At 34.9% G+C, this 26,387-nt stretch overlaps 1 protein-coding gene across 1 annotated transcript; it reads right to left on the bottom strand.

Moving 5' to 3' along the window:
* Positions 1 to 1,096: 1,096 nt before the first annotated feature.
* LOC149803746 (uncharacterized) lies at positions 1,097 to 22,462 on the bottom strand. The gene is made up of 7 exons (XM_089953506.1): positions 22,327 to 22,462; positions 20,546 to 20,696; positions 15,599 to 15,819; positions 12,536 to 12,791; positions 7,152 to 7,440; positions 6,325 to 6,470; positions 1,097 to 3,958 (listed from the first exon to the last, which is right to left on the bottom strand). The coding sequence occupies exons 2-7, from the start codon at positions 20,648 to 20,650 to the stop codon at positions 3,131 to 3,133; spliced, it is 1,845 nt and encodes a 614-aa protein (XP_089809632.1). The 5' UTR covers positions 20,651 to 20,696; positions 22,327 to 22,462; the 3' UTR covers positions 1,097 to 3,130.
* Positions 22,463 to 26,387: the final 3,925 nt, after the last annotated feature.

The raw sequence follows: 26,387 nt of genomic DNA, 5'->3' as shown, positions 1-26,387 counted from the left end.
GTCTGCAGTCTGACTAAACATATAAGCAAGTACAGATGGTAAATCTTAAAACTTTCCAGGCACCTTCCCATAATGACAAGTTATTTGTATCATTTGCCCTTTGTTAGATAATGGGAAAGAAAAGGGGAGGGGTGGGGTAGAGGGGTCAAACTTAAGAATATTCTGCATATCCAAGTCAATAGGCAAATCCTTTCTTACAATATTAATATGACAAGATTCACTGTATTTAATGCAAGATTTCTAACTTGTACAATTGATGTAAATACTGTTTAGTTTTAAGAGTCAACTTATGAGCGTTTCTGTCTGGAAATATTGTTGAGATACAGTGAAGCTTCAAAAACATTTCTAGTATGTGTTTATAGTGATGCTAAAACAAGAAACATGTCCATAGGACATAGATTCCACTGTTAATATGGTTTAATTAAAGAAAGCTTGCTTCAATGTGCAAGGCAAAAGTTCTGGATCTAACAGGGGAAACAACTCATATTATTAAAAGAAATGTTGAAAATCAAATCTTAGCCAGATATTGTTAGTACCAAGCATCATGCCAATTTTCATTTCAATCCAACAGGGTACTTCGTGAGATATTAACAGGAAACAATCTGCAATGGACAGAATCTGACTGGACAGGACATATTTCAGTAAAGCTACATGTTCCTTCATAGAATCTGGTGGATGCATACAAATTCTTAGGACCACTCTGGTGGCATAGTGGTCAGAGTGTCCATCTCGGAAGCAGAAGGTTGTGGGTTTGATCCCTGGCCGAGTCATACCAAAGACTACAAAAATGGTACTAACAGCTGCCTCGCTTGGCACTCAGCATTAAGAGGTTAGTGTTAGGACTGGTCGGCCTTGTGTCAGGATAATGTGACTGGGTGGGGACATCATGCTACATGTCTGTGGCATGATGCCCCAGTGCTAGACATCACTATAAGCTGTCACACTGCAGACATTGTAGCAATATGACTGAAAAATTGTTAAAGCTATGTTAAAAATCCAAATCACACACACACACATACAAATTCTTCAGTTACATCATTTTGTTATCTTCACTAACCCCGACAGCAGTGGTATAAATAAGAAATGCAAATTCCGATGACATTTTATGTTTAATTAAAATGATAGGGCATATATATATATATATATATATATATATATATATATATATATATATATAGCTGGAAAATGCAATATTTTACAACTTAAAATACAACATTATGAATAATTTTTACACGCAGTTTTAACTGTTATATTATTTACCAGATGATTCCTTTAATTAAAGCATACTGACAAATACATAAATATGTAAAGTGCCAACTTACTATATCCCATTTATAAGCCACTCAGAAATTACAGACCATAACAGTGTATTTCCCTATGATCAATTTATACCATTACATGGGCTTACAGCACCATTAGAATCAATACTTTAGTTCGGCTTTTTTTCCATCAAAGAAAATGCCAAAATGAGAAAAGTTCAAAATTTTGCTGATAGTAAATAAAACGTAACTTCTTCACCGAATAAAACAATGTTAAAGAACAAAATCATTAGCAGACATTTCATTAATGTATTTGGTTACATTATAATCCAGAATGAAATTACAATTATTATTTGTCTGCTAAAAGTTTTGATCACCAAAAGGTGACAATTTGATACATTACCACTGTACACATATGGTGTACTATAAACCATTGCATCTTAAATACTTGCATAATGTTTTGGGAAGCCTGATTAAACTTCAAACATCACCAATACAACTTTCAGTATTGTAAATGCCTAAAGCCAATGAACAAACTGGATACAACAAAATTATACTCAAATAGCGGATAAAAATAAGAAAATGCACCAATAATAAACAGCATAACTGATGATAATGACTAACAGCAGTCAAACAAAAGATAAGTTCGCCTGGATATTCAGCAGAATTCCACAATTTCTTCACAGATTGTTGGCTGCATAAGTTATAAAAACAAAATTTCAAAGTAATTGGTATCTACATTCATATTTGATGCGACATCAAGGTCATTTGTTCAATACCAACTGGCCTCAATGCCAGGATGTTTTCTCTCAGGGTTGCCAAAATTCTATTATGTGTTCGTTTCATATCTCTGTCCTATTTTACTATGTGTCTTTTTAATTTTTATAACAGCCATATCTGATGGTGGACTGGTATCATTTGAACACACCTAAAACCCCTTCATTTCTGAATATTTTATGTCAAATTTGATCCCAATTCTATCAAGCTGCTTTGAGAATTTGATTTTCTATTTTCTGTAATAGTGGTCAAATTCGATAGATCAGCATCATTGGTACCAACTTCAATACCCTGTATGCAAGGATGCTGTCAAATTCTGTTTTGTAGTTTTGTGAAGTTGTTTAAAGGGTTTTCTATTTTCATTAACAGTTGCAACATCTAACGGCAGATTAGCATAATTTGTTGCTGTTGTTGTAGGGTTTAACACCATTTTTCTGCACATGGCGGCAAGTATTAATGGTGGAGGAAGTACCTGGGAAAACTCAAGAAAGAACTACCGACCCACAAGAAGCTACTGGCAAGCTCTCTTACATATCCACATTTGCCAAATCCGAGACTTGAACCCACGCAGTCAGAGGTGAGTGATCTGTAACAGAGAGCGCTTTAGACCACTTGGTCACTCGGAGCCCCAGCATCATTTGTAGAAGGTTGGAGAAGTTGAAAATTGCAGTAAAACATACAACCTATGCAGAACCATTCTAAAAGCTCACTTGGCCTTACAGTCCAGTGTGCTAAAAGCAAGTGAAAAACTTCCTTGAAAATAATACTCATTCCACTGATGCTAAAGTCAGTCAGAATGAATAATTCTAAAACAGCTGTATCTGATGAAATTAGTACAAGACGCACTGCAAAGTAAACAGACATGTTACCATTACATAATGACAGAAATCCTGCATTTTACAGTAAATTATTTACACAAAGTGGAGAGAATTATAAGTCATTGTACAATTCTATATGATGTTACAGATTACAAGTTTTTTTATATTTTTATTACTCTTCCTGGTTTGTGGAATAAACATTTCACAACTATGAAATACATGATAGGAACTTCAGATGTCAATAACTAAAATTTTTCATAATTCATTTTTGACTCTTTATTTTGTTGTTTGCACTTGTTTTGTGGCAGCAGGAGTCTGTCTCAAATACAGCCACTTCTCACCTGTAGTTTCATCTGTTCTTGACTTGATCAAATTTGTTTCTTTCATTTGTGCTTCATCACCATGCAAAAGCCAAAATCTGGTTTCTTTTCCCTTTTGATAATCGAAGAAATTAGAAAAAGAACCTTTGGGAGTTAAGTTTGACATTTTTTCCTTGTTACTAAGGGGACTGAGCCATATAGACTGATCACTACAAGTAACTGAGGTTGCGGATTCAAATTTTGATGAAAATTTCAAATCTATGTCTTGTTTCTCAGTCCCCAATTTTGATTGCTGGCTCTTCAACCAACACATATCTTTAGTTCTTGCTTTGTATTTCTCTAGTTCAAGGCAAGGTAGTGGTGTGGTGGGCAGGACATTGACATGACCATTCAGTAACCAAGATTTAATATCGTTATCCTTTTGCAACTTGTCAGGGAGGGTAAACGATTTAACACTGATGGTAGATAAAGTTGTGGTCTTCAGCCAGGGATTGTCGGAATTTCTGATAGCATCAGTGGATTTTCCAAAACGACTGATGTTGGCAAGAGGACATGGATCTTTGGATGAAGAGTGGCTATAGACAGTGGTGCTCTGATTTAAAGTCTTTGATTCATCATTTCCCTGACAATAGGATTTCCTCTTCTGACACCCTTGGGGAAGAAGCCACATTGTGTGATCTAAATTCAGGTTCTGGAAGAAATTCTCGAATTTACTGGTTGGCTGGACCACTTTTTCATCTTCCTTCTTTGGAAGTAACCACTCCTCCAATGGCAGTTCCTTCATCTGAAAGCACACAGTTGACATTCTACGGTTATAAAGGTCGCATTCAGAACCTTAAAGTCAAAGTCTTTCAAACCTGGCCTTAACAGAACTGTTTCTATATAATAGGATTTAACGTCGTTTCAGCACTGCATCTGCTATATGGTGCCAATTTAATAAAAAAAATCTTAAAATAAAACTGCAAACATGGAAGATAAAGATAAGGTACTAAGTAAGAAAAGTGAATCGTATAGGTGTTAAAATTATGTAATATACGTACAAGAAAAAGATAAAAGTAAAAATGAAACATTCTCAAAACGTATGGTCAAACTTTGCTATGTTGTCTGCTTGAATGATCTTCCATCATGACAGAGTCTTAACAGTGTTCAATTCAGACAGCGCTACTGGTGTACTCTGCATGTAAATGGCACACTGGCAACTGGTAAGTGGGTTAAAAAGGCGCACTGGCATTTCCACTAGCCCATACAATCACTTGTTATATTTTTTATTCCCATCATCATCACTTTTAAAACATTAACAACCAAATGTGGCAAAGCAAACACACAGATCTTTACAGCACTTGTTCTGATAGTCCACTGTAAATAAGCCTTTTTTGAGTCAGATCAAATCAATGAATAGATTCAAATATTGGAGAAAATCAAGTAGATTTCTTGTTATTTTATGTGGAAAGATTTATATAAAAAAATAAAAGTAACTGAACTATAAACTGTTATAAATATTAGCAATGAAACATTGACAGAGACTGAAGGAATGACCAGCAATGAGGAAAAAATTGAAAACACTGAATTTGCAGCCAAAGCGGTTCAGTATGTCATGGTTGATATACGATAAAATCCTAAACAACACGAAATGTTCAATCTGCAAAATGAATCCATTTACAACCAGTTGTTCCAACTTTCAATTCAGCAAGAAGAAAAAAGCAATAATAAAAATTAACACTGTATAATTTGATTTCGGTCAAGATCTTGATATCTGGAAGGCAACTCAACAAAGGAGAGCACTTCAATCTATACTTTCCATGAAATGAACTTGATGTTAAGGATCCTTTATTTAGTTAAAATTGTCAGTGAGTGGCTCACAATACTATTTCTTGTTTTATTTGTCCTGTACACTTTAGACAGTTCATCTAGTGTAATACAAGTTCCTTCATTTTGACCCTCTGTATTTTGGCCCAATCAAAACAGATGGTGTGACCAATTTGGCTCCCTTGACTCCAAACTTAGAATGAACATTGTTGTTGATGCCACTGCCTGCAATTAAATAACCAAGTCTCAAATATTTCTATATATTGGTCATACAAAAAATAAATTAATGATTTTTTTCCTACCAACAATAGTAGTTATTTTTCAAAAGGTTTTTTATTGTCCATTTGTACACCTTTATCTTAACAGTGCATTACTAAATTGTGAAATATTCAATTTGCAGTGTTTCTACTGTCAAATTTTGTGACCCCTTCCCAAATGATACTACACAATCACAATGCAGATTTGTACATTTACGAGTTATAAGTCCTGTTAAGTGTTTTCTCTAGGATGAGCAATTACATGAACTCCTCTTAAATTTAATGACCCAGCCCCCTTAAAAATGAGTGAGCCAGTGCAAATGGTGCACAGTTAATTTGATATGAAGACAACAAAAGAATGCAAAATTGAAACTAATAAAGCTCTAACTGAACATACCAGTGATTGACTTCTTTAGCAATCACCGTAGCTAGTACTTACCAATTTTTTTCAACTGAGCCATGAGATGCTTTTCCTGATTATCTAGTTATTAAAATCGTTTCAGCAATACTGAGCAGCATAAGACAAGCTGTACAATGGCAGACATGCATTTTTCTGTATTTGGCAGTAATGTCTCTTCTGTTATATGCAGTTCAAATGCATACAGTGTAGTACAATTTCTACTACTGTGCCAATAATAAAGCTTAACAAGTTTCATCTTTATTCATTCGGCCAATGTGGGTATGTGAGAAAGCTTGCCAGTAGCTTCTTGTGGGTTGGTGGTTCTTTCTGGGGATTTCCCGGGTTCTTCCTCCACCATTACTACTGGCCGCCATGTATAGCATATAGTGTGCTGAAAAATGGCGTTAAACCCTATAACAACATCTTTATTCATTGCAAGTAATCACAAACACAAACATTTGTTGAAAAATACTATAAGGGTTATATTAATAGAAACTGAGCTCATACAAAAGCTGCTACCCCCCCCCCAAAAAAAAACAACAACTGACAATCCCCCTTCAGAAACTACCAATTTCCCATCTGTGCAATATCCTGATGAAATCACTGCTGTTGTGAAGTTTTAGTACGTATATCAGCAAATCATGATGAAAGAAACAGTTCAATTAATGAAAAGCCCATTTAACAAACCTTTTTCAGCCATTCAGCTATTGGAGATGTATTCTGCTCGGGTCCTGCTCCCTCTGCATCCCTCTCCTTCAGAAGAATCCAGTACTGGGAAGGACTTGGCGGTGAACTCAAAGAGGACTTTTTATCTCTATCATTTGATCCAAGACCTGACAAATTCATAAAGATCCAGTTTTGTCTAACTTCAAACATTAAAAAAAAAAACAACAAAGAAATACCCTGAAAAACCTGCTTTATAAAAGATAGTTTATTTGATCATCAAATCTAAAATGGTTTCATCATATTAATTACCTATCAAGGGGATCAGTACCACCTGTATGTCTCTAGGTGAATGTTATTAAGATTTATAACACCAATTTGTATTACATTTCAAGACCACTTTCCTCTTTAAAATGTGCAAATATATTTATAACATAAATGATTCGAGACTGCATAAAAACTTGAGTTATGCTGTGGAGTGAACATACTCTCCAACCATTTATGAATTATATTTAACTCGATATTTTTGCAATTCATTCCAACTAACCTCAAAACTTAAAAGAACTTGCAGCAAACACACTACTGTACGAATGACACAATATAGACATGATGGAATGTTTAACTGGATCAAAGCCACAGCTGTACACCTATGATGAATTAAAAGTAGCACATCAACGATAACGAGTCATAATACTTTGCTCTCTGATTACACACTCTGGTTCAATTTCTGATTACATATTTTGGTCAGACATAAGCATTAGTAAATTTAACCCCAAAATTTTGTTTAGTAAATGTTAAAAGTGAAATTAAGATGCTTGACTTAAGATGTAGATAAACTTTCCATTGTTTACCTGAGCTCCATTCCGCCTGTTCTTCAATCATCTCGAAATCATCTTCCTGTTCCTCGCAAGGGTCCTGTTTGATTTTGTGTAGCCATCTCTGGATGCTGACATCAGAGGAAATGCTGGTCACGGGGGGAACTGTATCCATGGTAAAAGGTTGCTTCAGCCAATCAGAGGTCTTGTTGGAAAAGTTAGGTAATGACAACTTATGTGTGGTATTGGAAGGCGTAGTAACAGTGGAGGGTACAGCTAGCCAATCCTCAAGACGAGGAGACAATTTTGGAAGGTGTACATTCACCTAAAATAAAAAATAAACAATATTTCAACCACTGAAAAATTCGCTGCGAGAAACCGACAAAAGTTTCACACTATTATCTCTAAAAAATGTAAAAAGTGATCAAAACAAGTCTCCTTTTCCCTCAAAAAACCTGTCAATTCTTAAAACTGCAGATTGGCATATCTCCTCCTAATCTTTCGTATGCAAAAGTATGAAAATTTTACTGAGTGATGGAAGGAAGTTTGCAGCTAGAAGAAACAGAATGAGAAATGTTTTCTTGCAAATCATCATTTTATGCTCCTGGCACACCAACAACAAAAAAACGAAAACAGGGGAGGTAAATCATTCTTTGAATTTACCTGCATTACTTTTATGGAGCAATGTGACATGTGATGCCCAACTAAACTTTAATGAAATTACCAAGAAGTTTTGAAAAATGTATCCCAAATTATACCAAAGAAGTAGTTATCTCTAACCATTGTGATAATGTCAAGAAGCATTATGGGTGATACTTCTATGATAACATCCTCATTAATTCGTGCCGAGAAAATCTGCAAACCCACCTGTAATGCAATGAAATCTATGGATGCTAAATTGTAATAGTTGTTAAAAAAGTATCAGCATAAAAAATATTAATTTTAATACAAGACTACTATGCCTGATTGTTTATGGGCATCAAGTACATAAATGACTTCAAAAGTTATGTTTTATCAAAACAAGAAGTTCAGATTAGGTTGACACTGCTGACCTAGGTAAATGACTTGTCTACTCTTTTGAGTACAAAACCAGACATCTATTGAATCTGTTCAGTGCAAAAAAAATTCGGAAGCTTTTAGCTGCCCCATTGTCAACAAGAATAGTATGCACATTTCTGGTTTCAATGGAACAAAGACATGTGGGTGGTCAGTCTGAATAAGATCTTTTTTTCCTCTACCATTTCTTTTAATATGCCTGATTTTATACATTGCCAGGTTTTCTTAACAACATGATCTTACTAAACAAATTTCCACTCTCAATATTGTTACAGGATGGTGCTGGTCAATAATGTGTTGACCACTCGATAACTTAATGAATTCTTTGGAAAAAAATCTCCAAAGAATAAAGGATTAATTAAACATCAACTAAGATTCCAACAGATCTGTGTTTCCAAGAGGAATATACAATCTTAGCTGTAAAAATGGAACTAGGTATGGAATATAGCCTCAAATTTATGTTTCATTTGGCTTATCATAGTCGTAAAATCAAACAGCATCTAAAATTCAAGAATCGAATATTTGTTGCATCACTTCTAGATGGAACTCACTAATTTGATATCATTTTGGCAGTTTTCATTTGACAATCACAATTTAAATTATGAAAGAAATTGGTACAATCATTTACAACTCAAAGCTTTAGTGCTCAGATTTTTTCTTTTTTTATTTTCATCTAGTGACAATTAAAGATGCCACCAGTTACCCAGGTAACTGCCCACTAATAATAACCTGGGTAATAAAATGAACATCTGGGTACTTGTTAAAAAAAGTTTTCCAAGTTCAGATTGAGACACAGAATAATGATTACAGTTCGAGGCTCGTGTTGCGTGTGCATGTATTCATCATCACAGGGGCTCATATGGTTGCTTACAATTTACTTGTCATACATGTACTATATAATTATACAAGGCAGGACACTTCTCTCCTTTTCTCGCACGACCTATTTAGGAATCTATGCTGATATTTCAAGCTGGTCTGACTTGGTTCATGTGCCAATTTTCTCGCGACTTAAACATGCTTGTTTTGAGATTCTGATGCCATTAACTGGGTCAATACCTTTTCGTCGACAGTGACAGTAAGTACTGATTAAGAAATATTCGATGAAATTAAATTTAAATATGTACTACAATTCAAATTTTAAAAAAAGCACAATATTAATGTCAGATTTACCTAATGCCATTTTTGCCTCCAGTTTGTGACCTGGAGTGAATGTCAGCTGTTCAAGTCAGGGCTGCTGTCCACATGTTTGTTTACATAACTATTTTTTTATTAGCAGGAAATCCAAGACAAATATTTTTGTCACGGCAAGGGCAACACAAAAACTTGGTTACCGTAACATGCACTTCTTATACCATGTTAGGAAAAAATGAACGAAATAGACAACTATACAGAATGAAATTTTTCACTGAAATACTTAAATGTATGGGAAATCGTTGTTATTTAATAACACTGAAAAAGATCTCATTAAAATCCACTACATGTGTAAATAAGGTAAGTTTTGCATTTATATATACATGAAACAGTTCTAGAAAACAGAATGGATTCTTAAATGTGAAACCACTTGTCATTGATTCATCCTTTTTTTATACTACATATGCAGAGGACCAGTCTAAATTGAAAATAAATTGGTGCTGGATATCATTAAAAAAAAAAAAAAGGGCTGTATAGATGTGACTGACAGATGTAGCAAATTTTGCAATGGTTGAAATCATGACAGAAAAATGTTAGAGAGGGATTTTGTTAAACTTAAAAACATGTTGCAGTGGACTATCATTAAGGGAAAACCAAGTCAGGTTGAGGATACTATATCATTTGTGGACTTTATGACTATTCGCAAAAGTTACTGTATACATGTAGACTAATTAAAGTGAGTGTTATGCATAAATAATTTATCAATTTCTTTTGTGTCAATACTCTTGTATCAACTACTGATCCACATGGACTTAGCTGATTTGTTGTTGTTGTAGGGTTTAATGCCATTTTTCAGCACACAATAGGCTATACATGGCAGCCAGTATTAATGGTGGAGGAAGAACCCAGGAAAACCATAGAAAGAACCACCGACCCACGAGAAGCTACTGGCAAGCTTTCTCACATACCCACATTGGCTGAATCCTAGACTTGAACCCACGCAGACAGAGGTGAGATGGCAGTGATCCGTAATGGAGAGTGCTTTAGACCACTTGGCCACTCGGGGCCCCTTAGCTGATTTGTGACAACAAATTTAACTGCAGATCTAGGTAAGCAAATTTACATTAAATAATATAAATATGTACTTTTTTTCATAGTTTTCTGTAATTATCTCATGTAATATAAATTGCTCTTTTTATACTCAGAATATGCTTTTTTGCCACTTATATTAGTAATAGTTACGCTTATACCTCTCTTGGAGGTTGGCATGTGTGAACCTACAACAAAGCAGTTCAGGTTCACATTTAATATAATTTCCCTTTGATTGGGTACCGGGTAATCAAGCATTAGGATTGATGGGTACCCGGTAGAAATTTCCCAAAACTTGAACAACTCTAATGAGTTATAGAAACATGGACTGAAATATAGCATTCACTGGCTATAACAATAATAACCAACAATTTACATACAAAGCTGTGAGAAACTATCACTGACTTTTTCAATGAATTGTGTATACTTAATATTTATGTATTATATCTTAACTAAAATGTGCTTGTTTTTTTTCTTTCTTCTGTGTACAGTATTACCAGAGAATAGTTTATGTCCTACATTATTTCAAATTAATGAGTTTGGTTCACTCCATGTTACACTAGCAAAAGAGCTTGAATGATAAAACCAATAAACCTTAAGCTCACTGGATGTGGACTGCACCATACCCCGTGTACTTAGGCCAAAACAAAAAAATATTGTGTTTCCTATTGCACTGGTTTAAAATTAGGGTAGACAGGTCATTATAGATATATTTAATTTTTAAAAAAATACCACTGGGGGGAAAAAGTGCTAGGGATGGCAATGAGAAAGCAGAAAACAGGGATGGTCAGCTGACCGGGAACATGGATTTTTGTCTGGCATTATAGACTAGAGGTACCAGTAGTAACACTGCAACAAAGTTTCGACAGGAAGCTAAATGTAAAAAGAAATAAAATCTTCAGCTGTAGAGGTATAAAAAATACAAAATTGTGTTTTCTTTCGCTATCTGTATTATGTGATACAATTGTTTGGCATACTGAATGTTCTCGTATTTATTCTAAATTTTAAAATATGCAGATCTATCCATACTTTATTCACCCTTGGTGAATAATCACATATTCATAATTTTGTACATTCATAATTTGACCATTCTAAGTGAATCAAATTTGAGACAGCCTCTTTACCTTGTGCTCTCCAATGTTCCACATCTCTGTTTTGCTAACGAGTTCAGTTTCCCTATGACCAATAGTCCTGGGTCTTGACTTGTGAAATTAAGTTTGACTGGAGGAAATTTTTCCTTAAATTTAAACATCATAAGCAGTACTATATAATAACCTTTGACATTCTTGCTGTTTGAATGACATTATCTGCAATATCCAATCACCTCGATGGCCTACTAATCAATTAGCATTGTTCACACGAGAAGTGTAATAAATGGCAACAATATCAACTTTAATCTTTTGTTCTAAGATAACTCGATTGTTTGAGTGACACAGAGACGACTGATATTTTAACACTTTTGTATAAAGATGTAAAATCAACAATAACGACTAGAAATATACCATCTGCAACAAAAAAACAACATTATGATATTTAATGATTTCAATTTATTCTCCATAAATTGGCTACTCTTCTGGTATATAAAGGAATTATTTCCTATTTGATCATTTCTAATATTACCGTTATACTGCACATTGTTCTATTGTTGACTGTGTGACACTTGTATAAAATGTGAATTTTAAAATTTAGGTATTACATATAAATACCATGGTCTAGAGGAATAACTGTACTTATTTATCTGGGGCACATCTGTGTGATAATGACTCCAACTGTGAAAATGAACATGCTTTTAAGATATGCACTGACATTGCTTCAAAATGCATACAAAAAATCAGGGATGTGTGGAAGAAATTTGAAAGGTGACCTTTATATATTGCCATGTCAACAGTACAGATTTTATAGTATCATGCAAATCTTGTCCACAAGTATAAACAAGTTTTAAAATTGTGTTATTATAAGACTTTGACCCTTAGTTTTCAAATTTGGACTCATGGAAATTTCAGGAGTCCATGACTCTGCAGTTTCAAATCCCAAGGGGAACCCTGGAGTTGGACAGGAAGACACATGCATGCTGGAAAAAAGACCATTCCAGGCTTATCCAAATATTTATACTGATAAAGCAAGGCATGATTTACATAACTTACATAGGGCTCATTTGTCTTGCTTCTGCTTATCTCTTCTAAAGTCTTGTACAGAACATGATGCTGGGCATCTTCGTATTCCTCCAGATGGGGTGGAAGACTAAGAGATGGACGATCAGGTTCCATAAAGGATGTCTTGATGCCAACCGGTGAGTCAACAACTTTGCCATAGTTCATTATTACGTCTCGCAATCCCTTTGAGTCAGCCTTGAAGGAGATAAAAGGACTCTCCTCAGGTTGAAGATCATCCACGTCAAGTCTTTATGAAGAAATTAAATATGTTATACTATCTCAGTTGCTTTTCTAAAAAAATATATACATTGCATGCTGATTAAACATGATCTGCATCTGACCATGATTGTAATCTTAATGTCATTTGGTTTTTGAGAAGAGGAAAGTGATGAAGCAGATGAAATTAATGGCTTTGTGTGGATGAAAATATATCTTTGTGTGCTGGAATAAGGGTTTGAACCCCAAACCACAGCATTAAATTAAACTTCCCTCAGTCAGTGTCACCACTTCTTTCTTGATGTGTTTTTTTTTTGTACACCCCCTCCCCCGGTCAAAAAATACAAAGAAACAAATAAGCTCATGTTGGTCCAAGGTCAGAGTTCACCTGCTTGATTGCAGATTGGTATAATTTGTATAAAAATAAACACCCTCTAAGCCAGAATGCTTTTCATCAAATTCTGAATGTTTTAGAGAAGTCCTTTGAAGGAGTTTCTACTTTAAATATAATATCCTTTATGACAGGGCTGTTCCATTTAAACATACATAGTACCCAGGGAAGGCAATTTAAAAAAAAATATATGCGAGGGTACTTTGATTTCAAAGAGTTCATATTAAAATGATAAAAAAATGACAGAATGCTTTCTGTCAAATTTAGTAAAATTCTCAGAAGAATTCCTTACAAGTATTTTGATGTTTTTTTAGTAATGGCCAACATATTTAATAGCAGTCTGACACCATTTGGATCCACAAAAGCGAAAGCCCTCTAGACCAGGAACTGATGTTCAAATCATACTCAACAGTTTCTGAAAAGTCATTTAAAGGTCTTTCACTAACTATGGCCATGTATTTGATGGCAGACTGGCATCAATCATATCAATAAGCCTTGAAGGCTGGATGCTTTCTGTCAAACTTTGTCAAGCCCATTGTTGAGAATGGTGGATGTATTTGAGGGTAGACTTATCAACAGTATAAAATTGAAAACCCTTCGTCCCAGGATGCTTTCTATCAAACAATGTCAGATTCTGTAAAGTAGTTTTTAAAAATAAGTAATTTTAAGATTTCTATTATTAGTTACAGCTCAATGTCTGAGGGCAGATAGTAAGTAGTATAACATGGCTGTAAGTATAACTGGTGGAGGACGAACCAGGGAAAACTCCTGGAAGAACCACTGACCCATGGGAAGCTACTGGCAAGCTTTCTCACCCACCCAAATTTCATTCCTTTATCTCAAACAGCTTTAAAGTTGTGCAACAGAAGCAGAAGTATGAGTGATGGATGGATGGAAATGGCAGCCAAATTCTACCAGCTTGATAGAACCTTTTGCCATCATACTTTTCAGCACATTTAATATTTACTGTTCAGTGGTGTCAAATTTTTAAAAGGATTTTTTTCAATTTTAAGCAATAGCAACCACATCTAATGGCAAATTAGCAGCATTTGTCAGAATGCTTTGTTAAATCTGATGAAATTCTGCCGAGTCAATTTTGATAAGTCATTTAAAACAAATTCTATGATTAGTAACGGTTCTGCTGAGCCAATTTTGAGAAGTCATTTAACAAATTTTCTATGATTAGTAATGGCAGCCATACTGATGGTTAATTAGCATCATTTGTACAAACCTGAAAGCAGCATTGCAAGATTCAATTATAATGGTCACATTTGCAATTAAATTGGTGAGTGAAAAATAACAAGTAAAAACTGCTGACTGGTCCCTCTTTGACATTTAGAATCTCAATGTGCTTATGAGAAAATGACACCAATACTTTCTTTTTATATTAAAAATATTTGGCAGATGTAATTTAATTATAACATGATCACTTTTTGTTTGTGCAATCAGCCATAATAGTACAGACCTGGGAAAACTCAGAAATGGAGACAACTGAAATTACATGTTCAATAACAAATACTCAACAGAAGAAAAGGAAGCTAAAGGCCCTTTATCAGTGAATCTGAGACCTTGTAAGATGTACAGAAGGCAATGTGTATTGAGATGGTTTAGACAACTCAAAAATGTGAATTTAATGAAAGGCCTGAGGATGATTTGTTGTAGTGTTTAACGCCATTTTTCAGCACAAGATAGGCTATATATGGCGGCCAGTATTAATGGTGGAGGAAGAACCCGGGAAACCCCCTGAAAGAACCACCGACCCACGAAAAGCTACTGGCAAGCTTTCTCACATACCCACATTAGCTGAGCCTGAGGATGAAGCATTGATGACCATAGAAATGAATGCTATTAAATATAGTCTCACTACATGTATTTTTTTTTTCAGTAATCACTCTTTAATTTGCTTTAACGCCTTCACATTCCTTCCTCTTTTACCATTAATTCCCTGCTCAAACGATTTCTGCAATCAATGATAATGAGGTGAACTGAATTCTGAAATGGCCATTAAATTGTGAAAGCAACTCACTCTGAACTTGCAGAAATGTTATAATGTTATAGGTACTGGACATGCTGGGAAGGCCTTCATTCAAGGATGATGTTGGCCAAGTTTGGTTGAAATTGGCTCAGTGGATTTTGATATACTGAAAACAGTAATAGTTGGCAGATGCAGGGCCAAACCATGAGCTCGCCTGGCTTCATGACCTGGTGACCTGAACACCTGTGCATACTTTAATATATAATACACTGAGACCAGAAGTATTAATTTAATGGAAAAAAATATGCCTTTATAGAACAAACTTGTTTGTGGACTAAGTCTTGATTTCAACAAAATCATCAAGCCAATCTCAGTCTTGAAAACTGCACTGCAATGTCTGCTATAAAGACAATACCAATATATTTCTATCAGACAATGTAGAAAAAGATTTTGTTTTTAAAGTCTGACTCACAATTGCAGTTTTCTTTCCCAGTTGTATAAGCTGTCCCCTAGCTCTGGGTAGACAATCCCGCTCTGGAGAATTCCCAATGCTTTGTTAAGTCGTGCTTGCTGCTGTTGTAAACCTTCCTCCTTTGCACCTGTCACCATGTCCACCTGGTTCAGGAGCCATACCTCACGGTTTCGAAGTGCCTCCAGCTGACGGCTCACATTGGATTGAATCTGGGATTTTACCTGTGTGAAAGTTCACATACCTATTTATTTTGTAACGAGTCCAACAATATAACAGCAGTTCCAGAGTATGCATTTAAGCACATCTGCAGTGTCAAGTATCTTTTCTGTATCATTTGTGTGTGTAACATTAAATAAGCCTATTATTTTATCATTTGTGTAATAAGTTTCTTATCTGTATCAATTTTGTGTGTAATAAATTTCTTATCTGCATCATTTGTGTAATAAACCTCTTATCATTTGTATGTGTGTGTAATAAGTATCTTACCTGTATCATTTGTGAGTGTGTAATAATTTCTTATCTGTATCATTTGTGTGTACCAAGTCTCTCATCCATATTATTTGTGTAACAAGTCTCTTATCTGTATCATTTGTGAGTGTGTAATAATTTCTTATCTGTATCATTTGTGTGCAACAAGTCTCTCATCCGTATTATTTGTGTAACAAGTCTCTTATCTGTATCATTTGTGTGTAACAAGTCTCTTATCTGTATCATTTGTGTGTAATAATTTCTTATCTGTATCATTTGTGTGTAACAAGTATCTTATCTGTATCATCTGTATGTGTAACAGTTTCTTATCTGTATCAGCTATGTGTAACAAGTATCTTACTGTATCATCTGTATGTGTAACAAGTCTCTTATCTGTATCATTTGTGTGTGTAACAAGTCTCTTATCTGTATCATTTGTGTGTAACAAGTCTCTTATCTGTATCATTTGTGTGTGTAACAAGTCTCTTATCTGTATCATTTGTATGTGTAACAAGTCTCTTATCTGTATCATTTGTGTGTAACAAGTCTCCTATCTGTATCATTTGTGTGTGTAACAAGTCTCTTATCTGTATCATTTGTGAGTGTGTAATAATTTCTTATCTGTATCATTTGTGTGTAACAAGTCTCTTATCTGTATCATTTTTATGTGTAACAAGTCTCTTATCTGAATCATTGTGTGTAACAAATCTCTTATCTGTACCATAACAAGTTTCTTATCTGTATCATTTGTGTGTAACAAGTCTCTTATCTGTATCATTTATGTGTAACAAGTCTCTTATCTGTATCGTTTGTGTGTAACAAGTCTCTTATCTGTATCATTTGTGTGTAACAAGTCTCTTATCTGTATCATTTGTGTGTGTAACAAGTCTCTTATCTGTATCATTTATGTGTGTAGCAAGTCTCTTATCTGTATCATTTATGTGTGTAACAAGTCTCCTATCTGTATCATTTGTGTGTGTAACAAGTCTCTTATCTGTATCATTTATGTGTGTAACAAGTCTCTTATCTGTATCATTTATGTGTGTAACAAGTCTCCTATCTGTATCATTTGTGTGTGTAACAAGTCTCTTATCTGTATCATTTATGTGTGTAACAAGTCTCTTATCTGTATCATTTATGTGTGTAACAAGTCTCTTATCTGTATCATTTATGTGTGATCAGTATCTGTAAAATAAAATACATATACATTTTGTTTATTCGGTTTATGTTTATTCAAAAGTCTGTTTCTATGACAACTGGTTTTATATTGTATTTCTGATCTGTTCAATTTTTTTATTTTAAATTAACAAGCAAAGCTACTTAAAAAGCATCTAAACTACAGAAAGATTATTGCAAAATGGATGGAGTAAGCAAGGGATCTATAAATAGATGGTCTGCATAGTATGCAATCTGACTGACCTCTATTTAACACATTAACCCCTGGTTACGAGTTTAAGTGGCAGGAGGTAGTAGCCAACTGCCGAGCTATGTAGCATGAAGGTCATGTATAAAACACTAAAGTGGGTGGCGTTATAGAAAGGAAAGACAGATGAAGCTCTACAACAGAGATCTTGGAAACGCTTAATTACGTGTATTTGGATGCCAATTTTTGATCTGGGACACAGAAAAGCACTGAGATGGGAGTCCTCCGTACGCATGTAATAGGTGCGCGGCAAAATTCAAAGATTTGCCAGTCCTGCTTCAGCCACCTGCTTTGTGGGAAAATGTGTTGATCAGTTAGCTGTGCTGATATTTACAATGACAGAATTCAGTAACTGAAAGACCCCTTGATGTACATAAATGTTACCATTTTATAAGAGTACATAGCTAGGCGTTAAGTTCAAAGGCTTTGACTGGCGGCCAGGTGGGAAAAATGTACTGATATTTACAGTGACTGAATTCAGAGATAGAAAGACCCAGATATGTACATGTGGTCATTTGTAAAAGTACATCAAATAAACAACTTTAGCTTTCGTTATTGTGTTCATTTCTGAATGAAAACTTTGCCTTCTTCTGTTAGGAAAGCGAAAATGATTTCGTCTTTTGATTATTTGAGAGGTACATTGACTGACCATACCATATTTTTTTTAAAATGTCCCTTGCCTTAACCCGGTTAGTTCTAGTGTTGTAGCGAAATGTATTCATGAAGGCATCAGTAGCTATGCCTAGTTTTTATATCAATTACGTTGACCAACAAACTCATGCCCATTCACAAGCATTATGTTTTGATAGCTGATTTACCATTAACACTTTTCCGAGTAAGGTAACAACTATCAATTTCCTGCATGCTATCCTTTGATGATAAAACATACAAACTTGTGTTTTAAAATCAGAATCGGTGATCTGGATATATATTAACTGCCTCTTGCACAGAATTTCATCATAAAATTAGTTTGAAACTGTAAGTGAACCAGTAGGCGTACGTCGCTATGTCTGGGATGTACCAGTTTATTAGATTGTCTGTTTTCTTAAATCATCGGGCAAATATATTCAGAAAAAATATACAAATCATTGAAACCAAAGCCTAGGTATTATTTTATTAAAGATTTAACTTTAAAATGCAAATTATGTAGGTCAGAAACGTATGGGACAATGCTATGTTGTGGAATTTGCGAGATGCGCTTTAAGGTCAATGCTGTTTTCTGAATTGACACGTATTGGCGAAAACATGGGAAAAAAACAGCAAATCAGATATTATTGCCTAAAATTACTACATGTATGTATACAAATAAATAAATCATAAATTTGTGATCCCGTCAATGGACTGTTGTAATGAAGCTATATTATAGTGAATGATTACATTATGAAAACCTCTCCATCTAAAAATAGATGTACTCAGGTCTGTGTTGATTCTGAAGGAAAGAAGGGACTGCAACATTTGATGGTGGGACTCCTACTTTTACCAAAATGGGAGTCTTGGACTCCTAGTTTTAAAATCCTAGTGAGACCTCTGTACAATGATACCAAAAAATCTGGAAATTCTAGTTGCACTACAAAATACAGAGGGAAAAACCTCACTTTTTAGATCAGATTTATTCTACCCAAAATTCACATATGGTCGGAATCCGATTTTGTGTCCGGATTTTTAGACTCTTTGGTCTCAGATCTAAGGCAGACTGGTATGAACTGTAAACGGACAGATGAACCTTTGTAAAAAGTAGGATAAGATGGGCATTTAGAATAAAGAGTGGTCATGATACGAAAATAATGGGTCCATTAAGCAAAAAAGAAAAGAAAAAAAAGAATTCCAACTTTTACCCTTCTGCTCATGCATGAGCCAAATTACAAATGAAAAACGATGTTTCTAACACAACTAGGCAGTATGTTATTGGAATATCACCTGGAAATTGGTGTTTTAGGATTTATTCAGAAATAGCTTTCAAAATGTTTTTCCTACTCGAACTTCAGATGAAAACAACAAAAACCTCCAGGGGTTATTGTGTTAATGTGTGCATTATGATGACTTCACCAAATTTGAAAATTCCTTGCGTATTTAATCACTTGTGCATCAGCACTGCACATAAATGACAATTTAGCGATTCCTTGACGATTTGTAAAAAAATTAAAAAATCCTTGTTAACACATTAATCCCTGGTAACAGTTTAAGTGGCAGGAGGTAGTAGCCTACTGCGGAGCTCTGTAGCATCAAGGTCATGTAAGATACACTAAAGTGGGTGGTATTATAGAAAGGTAGACAGATGTAGCTGTACAATGGTACCAAAAAATCTGGAATTTCTAATTGCACTACAAAATACAGAGTGAAAAACCTTTTTTCTACCCCAAAATTTGCCAGTGGTCAGAATCTGATTTTGTGTACGGATTTTAGACTGTTTGGTCTCAGATCTAAGGCAGACCAGTATTAACTGCAAACAGACAGATGAACCCTCTGCAGAAAGTAGGATGAGATGAGCATTTAGAATTAAGAGTGGCCTCTATACAAAAAAAAAATGAGTGCATTAAGCAAAAAAAAAAAAAAAATAGAAAAAAACTGCTCACGTGCAAGCCAATGAAAAATAATGTTTCTAACACAACTAGGCAGCATGTTATTGGAAGAAGACCTGGAAGTCGGTGTTTTTGGATTTATTCAGAAACAGCTTTCAAAATGTGTTTCCTACTTGAATTTCTTATGAAAACGACAAAAACCTCCAGGGGTTAATGTGTTAAAATACATAGATCTAATGGACAATGAAAAAAGGATATAATGACTTTGTGATTCACTAATAAAATCATCAGTTTTAATATTTCTGAAAGTGAAAAATACATTAATCAAACACAAATGCAATGCTTTATCTGATAAGCCACTAAAAGGAAGTGAATAGTGAAATATGAAGGTCACCTGAACATGAGCTATCTATCAGAGCTATGCTATATCAGAAATCCTGATTTTAATCAGATCGACATATTACATACATTGAAAAATAGAGAATGGTTTAGAAAATCACTTAAACTGAGGAAGCCAAAATAATTATTCTTCATTACCTCAACATTCTTTCTACCAAGTTGTCTCTTGGCATTGTTGACATTCTGAATGGCTTTCTCCAACTGCTCAATCTTATGTCCTAACAGACTTTTGGGTGCTGACATGGTGTCGAGTTCCCGACTGCAAAATGGTGACCTTGGACAAAAGTACCTGTAAGAACAAAGAGTATTGTGTGAACTTAAAAACTCTGCTGCATCAAGATTATTTCCTAAAAACGAGATATTGTACCAAAGATAGAAATTAGTACCACTGGTCACTATCTTTTCATGTGTCTCATAAATTATATGTAATAAAACAGGAGGGCCTGCAAGTAAATTCAATAATAAAGGCACTACTGTGAAATAAGTAACCCCCAAGGTCAAAAGGTTGAGTAAGCATATCTCACAATGAACTGTCCAAAATTCATAATGATTCATTCCAAAATAGAAAATCCATCAGTAAGCTTAACCAAAACCCTGTATGACTGACCCTGATGCAAGGTGAATGGGGCAAGTGAGCATAGTGCAAAATGAATTGTCTTTGCAATAATAATAATATATTCAAAGCATAACAACAAAATCCATCCAACAGTTTATAAAATAAAAAAACAAACGAAAAACTTAATCCAAAACCTAAACAAAATGTTGTTTAAGATGGCATTACCACCATCAATGGAAAAATGTCTTTCTTGTCACTCAATAAAATCTTATCTCCAATTGTATATTTATCATAATTAAAAACATAAGCAATGTAAGGCAAGTTTTTGCCTGTTTTTTTTAAAAAAAAGAGACATGGTGCCAAAAAAATGTGCAGTGAAATGTTGATTATCCAGGATATGCACTAGTATGAATAAAGGTTACTATAAAACATTAGTCTTCTTAAGCTCTTCAATTTATTGCAGTTCGCCATTTTCAGTAGCTCTAAATAATTCTGTTTTTCACCATGGGAGTTGCATCTTTTGAACAAATATAAACAAGTTACTTTTTGTATAAATATTAAAACCTGACAGCATCTAATTTTGTTTTTAATTTTTTTTTTCTTTACAAACGAAAGGGAGGGTAAGCAAATACTATACAGAGGCATAAACCATAACTACAAACACACGTTCATGTGTAGGTTAATAGATCACAATGGTTCTCCATCAACATCACTGAATCTACATAAACATCCCAACCAACCTCGACCCCGTCTTAACTGGTTTCGGGCCGAAATGACCTATACCTACGACAACGACCTTCTTTCTCCCAAATAAATGGAAATAGTGGAGGATGTTATTATTTGTATTCCACTTTTTGCCTGTGTAAAACTAGTTATATCTGGTATTATGCCATTTAATACAAACTAAACGATTTCTTTTAAACTAGAATCTTCACATAAAATACTCTTGATCAGACCCTGCGTCTTTCTCTTAGTGAAAAACGGCAACGTTTAGGCCTACGACAACGCAATTGTTAAACTACCTTCAAATGGAAGCCATGTTCCAAGTCTGAAACGTCACGTACGCCCTGGGGCACCTTGACCTAGCGAATTTCTTATAATTATTTGGCCCCTAAACTATAAGTATAAAACTTGATTCAGTTTTAAATATTTTTACAAATTAAATACAGTAATTTGCACATCAATACTGAATATTAAAAGCGTACAGTAGGCCTCCAGTACACCGAAGATCTAAAATCATTCATAGATAGAAAACGCAGCACACACGATCATCAGTAAAGTTTACACTAGGCCTACTCTATCTAGATTTTATGTCGATATAACCCACACAAATTATCTTGAAGAAAAACAACAAACAAATTACCTGATCTCACTCTATGACTGACTCGGAGTGTTATGTCCGTCAAGCCCTATTTTGTATTACCATGTCGGCATTGCGCATTCGGCTAACTTCTACATTTTAGCAACCAATCAAATTTAAGTTTGGTAGATCATTCCGCTGTTTTATTTACGTAAAAGGATCACACACAAATACACGCACAAATACACATCGAGTTTTACCAATTGTGTTTTAAAGATATATAATAATAAATGGCCAGTTTTCGGTTTATGTCTATCGGTGTTTGGAGATTGGAACTATTTTATGGGGGAAAAAAGCCATGACGTTAATTCTTTCGTCATAGACTTCTTTGAAAAGGTCACACGTGGAAGGGACGCGCCATTGTTTACAACTCCAGGTTATTGACCTCCCACAAAGCCTGTTCTACTTATCTGGTTTTTACTGACAGGCAAAAGTCGGTGGGCCATTTCATTAACGCAAACCAGCAAAAACCTACTGCACACCACCTTTAGAAATATATTTACTCAAGTTTATCCCATAAACTGCTGTGGGTGTTGGGGTTATATATATATATATATATATATATATATATATATATATATATATATATATATATATATATATATATGGGCTCGTGTGTACAGACAAGGTGATAGGTGCCGTTTACCCGCAGACCTGCGTTCAAATCTCCATAGAGTACAAATTTTAAAAAATTCTCTAACCTGTATGATATTAATATTTATATTAAATATTATTTCTGCCTACTATTATCAAGCATTCTTCTATGGAATCCAGTGATAGCACTTTCCGTTCTGTCTGGTGTATATTTATAATTCTGTATAATTAATTATATATACATTGATTTCTTTCATATGAATGACTGTGTAGAGAGATGAGAATTATTATTAGGTCGTCATACGAGTGTGTCTGCTACACATATAACTGACTGAGTAGCATCACTTTTTGGTGAAGTGTGCTTAGTCGTTAGGGAATATGGGCTCCTGTGTGCAGGCAAGGCGATGTGTGCCGTTTACCCGCGGACCTGGGTTCGAATCTCCGTAGAGTACGAATTAAAAATTCTCTAACCTGTATGATTGTAATATTTGTATTAAATAATATATGTTGAGCAAATAAATCTGAAAATCCCAAGTCAAAAATGATATACCATGAACATTTCATGTTGCATTTACTTTCTTCCAGTTACGACGATATTTGCGACTGCGAAGAAAAAATATCGTTATGGGGTTGTAGTGAAATTGAAGATCGACCTCAATAGATGGAACAAAATGGGGATCTGCGCGGAGACATAACATAGAACAACATGAACTAATAATTAGATCAACAAAATAAAACTGTGCAAGACCCTTGATGGATGTACTTACACCGATAATGGCAAATTTTATCCAAAAATCGAGTGAGCGTTTCCAGCTTAATGGTCAAGATGACTGCCCGCATAGCCTGATCTGATTGCTGTCCACTCCAAATTCATAGCACTCATACCATAGAAAAATGATGAAAATAAGATAGAAAATTCAAACATTTATCTTAGATTTAAATAAAAGAAAACTTATATGAAACTTAGATACTGTACCTTGCCCTCTTTGCACGTCCCTTGAAATTTTTTTTTACTAGAGAATACTCGCTAATCTTCTCGGAGCTAAGATATCGCCTTCTGCAAAACTCAGACTGACGAATTCAGTGGGGTAATACATTTATAAAACAGAGCAAAAACACAATACTTCTCTTGAAAAAGCCACCCCCGATTTATGTTATCCAATCAGGATTTTAGGTTCATTTAACCGCCATAATTAACATACGCCCATCCAGGTTTCATATCCATCCCGCTTTGCTTAATAAATCGATTTCTGCAAAGTTTCAACTTATGACAAATATTTCAACAAGTACAAACGCAGTTTCTGCAACATGCAACTCTTGGCATTTTCAATACCTCCTCTTGACCATTTTGCTGACACAAATCAATCATGCCCCCCCCCCCCCCACGTGAGGACATTAATCATACCTTTCAGTTTGGTACAGTCAGAAGTAAAGATAGTATACTTTGGCATATGAGCAAGTAGAAAAAAACTTCAAAGTCAAATTTGTCTACAAAATTTCAGCTGTACTCTCTAATTATAAAAAGTAAGGGTTAAACCACGCTTCAAAAACATTATATGAGTTGCATCGTTAAATAATTGTTTTAAAACGTACATAAAAACTCAATAGCAATATAAACGGCAAACATTGAGCTTTAAACTATTTTCTTGCTAAACCTGAGGGTTCGGGAGTATCTTCCAAAAAGCAGCATTTTTTTAAAAAAAAAAACCTTGTTCCTGAAAAGTCCGATATCAACTTCACTTTATTCTCGGCCAAAAATGTAGATTCAAGACCTACATACGTGGGATAGTTAGAAGAAAAATCACTGCTTCACTCTTTTATGAAGGGCCGGATTGAAGGGTAGGGTAACAAGAGACACGTGCCTCTGGCCCCAATTGTTATAAGGGCTCCACATGTTTACCTTGGATGGGTCTAAGCCATTTTATACTTAGCCCGATATGGCTATTATAATTATACAAGTATAAAAGACAGTTTAAGGTTTGTTTTTAGTGCTTATTTGTAGATTTATAAAGTCCCCGCCCCATCTTAGGTGTCCCGGACTCCCAAAGCCTTAATTCGGACCTGCTTTTATGACCCATGTTTGATCTCCAGAGGTGATATCGTAGATGTCGGTAGAATAACTGTATTATATTTATTCCAGTATACTGATACGTACCGCCCATTTGAATATTTTTTTTCAAGCCGGCGGTTCATTGGCATTTGTCATTTTCTTCGTTTAGTAAATATGCACGACTGATCTTTATCTGTATAGGTCCATAATTGTTGGTCTTGTGATTATTTGTTATATAATTAAACCTTGATGGAAAAATTGAAAAACTGCACACCTGTTCATTTTTTTTTTTTGACATGCTATGGTTTATGTGAAAAGCAGACATCAGATGTTTTTCGCATAATTCCTATTGGTCTCTCTCAGTACCATTGATATGTTTAGCGTTGCAAGGTAGAAATGGGTTGTAGTTCATGTTGCCAGTTTATACCTCTGACAGTTCTCAGCAATGGATAACAAATAAAATGTTGCCAGTAGTCCATATGGCTCCTATCTTTGGATGAAAGTTTGATCTAAGTGCGTGCGCGCGGGCGTGTGTTTGTATGTGTGTGTGTGCCTCAGATTCAGGAAAAAAAAGCAAAAACTTTATCTTATAGCTCGTTCGCGTGCACTTTCAAGCGTGTGCGTGTATTTACGTCATCCGGATAATCTCCTCCTGTTCCGTCCAAAGAGTGACTTTGTTTTGAAATACGATATGGGCTGTCATAAGACTCATTCACGACTCATAAACTTGACTAATCCTTGTCTGTGTTGTGCTAGGGGGGTTGGTGACCCTGCTAGTAATATTGTCATATTCTCGTTTCTGAATTTCATCCGTGTTTCTTTTTACTTGTTGGTTTTCTCCAAGTATCTCGGTTTCACTCCTGCTCAAAGACCCTGTCTTTCAAGCCTACAACTGGCTCTTCAATGATACTTAATGTAAATTGTTTGGACTCTACCTAAAATAGATCAAGTTTCAGGTCTAACTGTTTTTGTAATTGTTTCAAAGGATATTAGGTTTATGACCAACAGTAATGATACCACCGTAATAAAACACCATTTCACCAGCAACAACTACAATAAAATCAATCAATTGATCAGCCAATAAATGAAACATTCAACCAATTACTAGTAATGAAGCAATCAGTTATCAACCAATGAACATACGAATCAGCCAGTTAAACAAGGAAGCAGTCAGAACTACAATTAAGGAATCACGGGACGTTGCAAAATAGCTTGTTGCGTGTAAAATGCAACTGTCAGAAGAGAACAGAACAAAGAAAGTAAATGTAAGACCACACATAGGTGCAATATGAGGATCCATCCAAAGTGCTACAATTTTATAAATTGACGTCACTAGCCTAACGAGAGTCAGATCACATTACTGGTTAACGTCTACAATCAGAGCAAGAATTTTAAACATTCGAGAAAATATGAGAATATT

This window comes from Sinohyriopsis cumingii, chromosome 3 (genome assembly GCF_028554795.1).
Source record: "Sinohyriopsis cumingii isolate HCF-2022 chromosome 3, ASM2855479v2, whole genome shotgun sequence".
Taxonomy (NCBI): Eukaryota; Metazoa; Mollusca; class Bivalvia; order Unionida; family Unionidae; genus Sinohyriopsis; species Sinohyriopsis cumingii.
This window is presented reverse-complemented; position numbering and strand designations above follow the sequence as displayed.

Excerpts from the sequence above, each read along its gene's own strand:
- LOC149803746 (XM_089953506.1), bottom strand. The coding sequence starts at position 20,650 with ATGTCAGCACCCAAAAGTCTGTTAGGACATAAGATTGAGCAGTTGGAG. Across the intron at positions 6,471-7,151 it reads ACAGGCGGAATGGAGCTCAG|GTCTTGGATCAAATGATAGA; the intron begins GTAAACAATGGA and ends TGAATTTGTCAG. Across the intron at positions 3,959-6,324 it reads TAGCTGAATGGCTGAAAAAG|ATGAAGGAACTGCCATTGGA; the intron begins GTTTGTTAAATG and ends GTGTGCTTTCAG.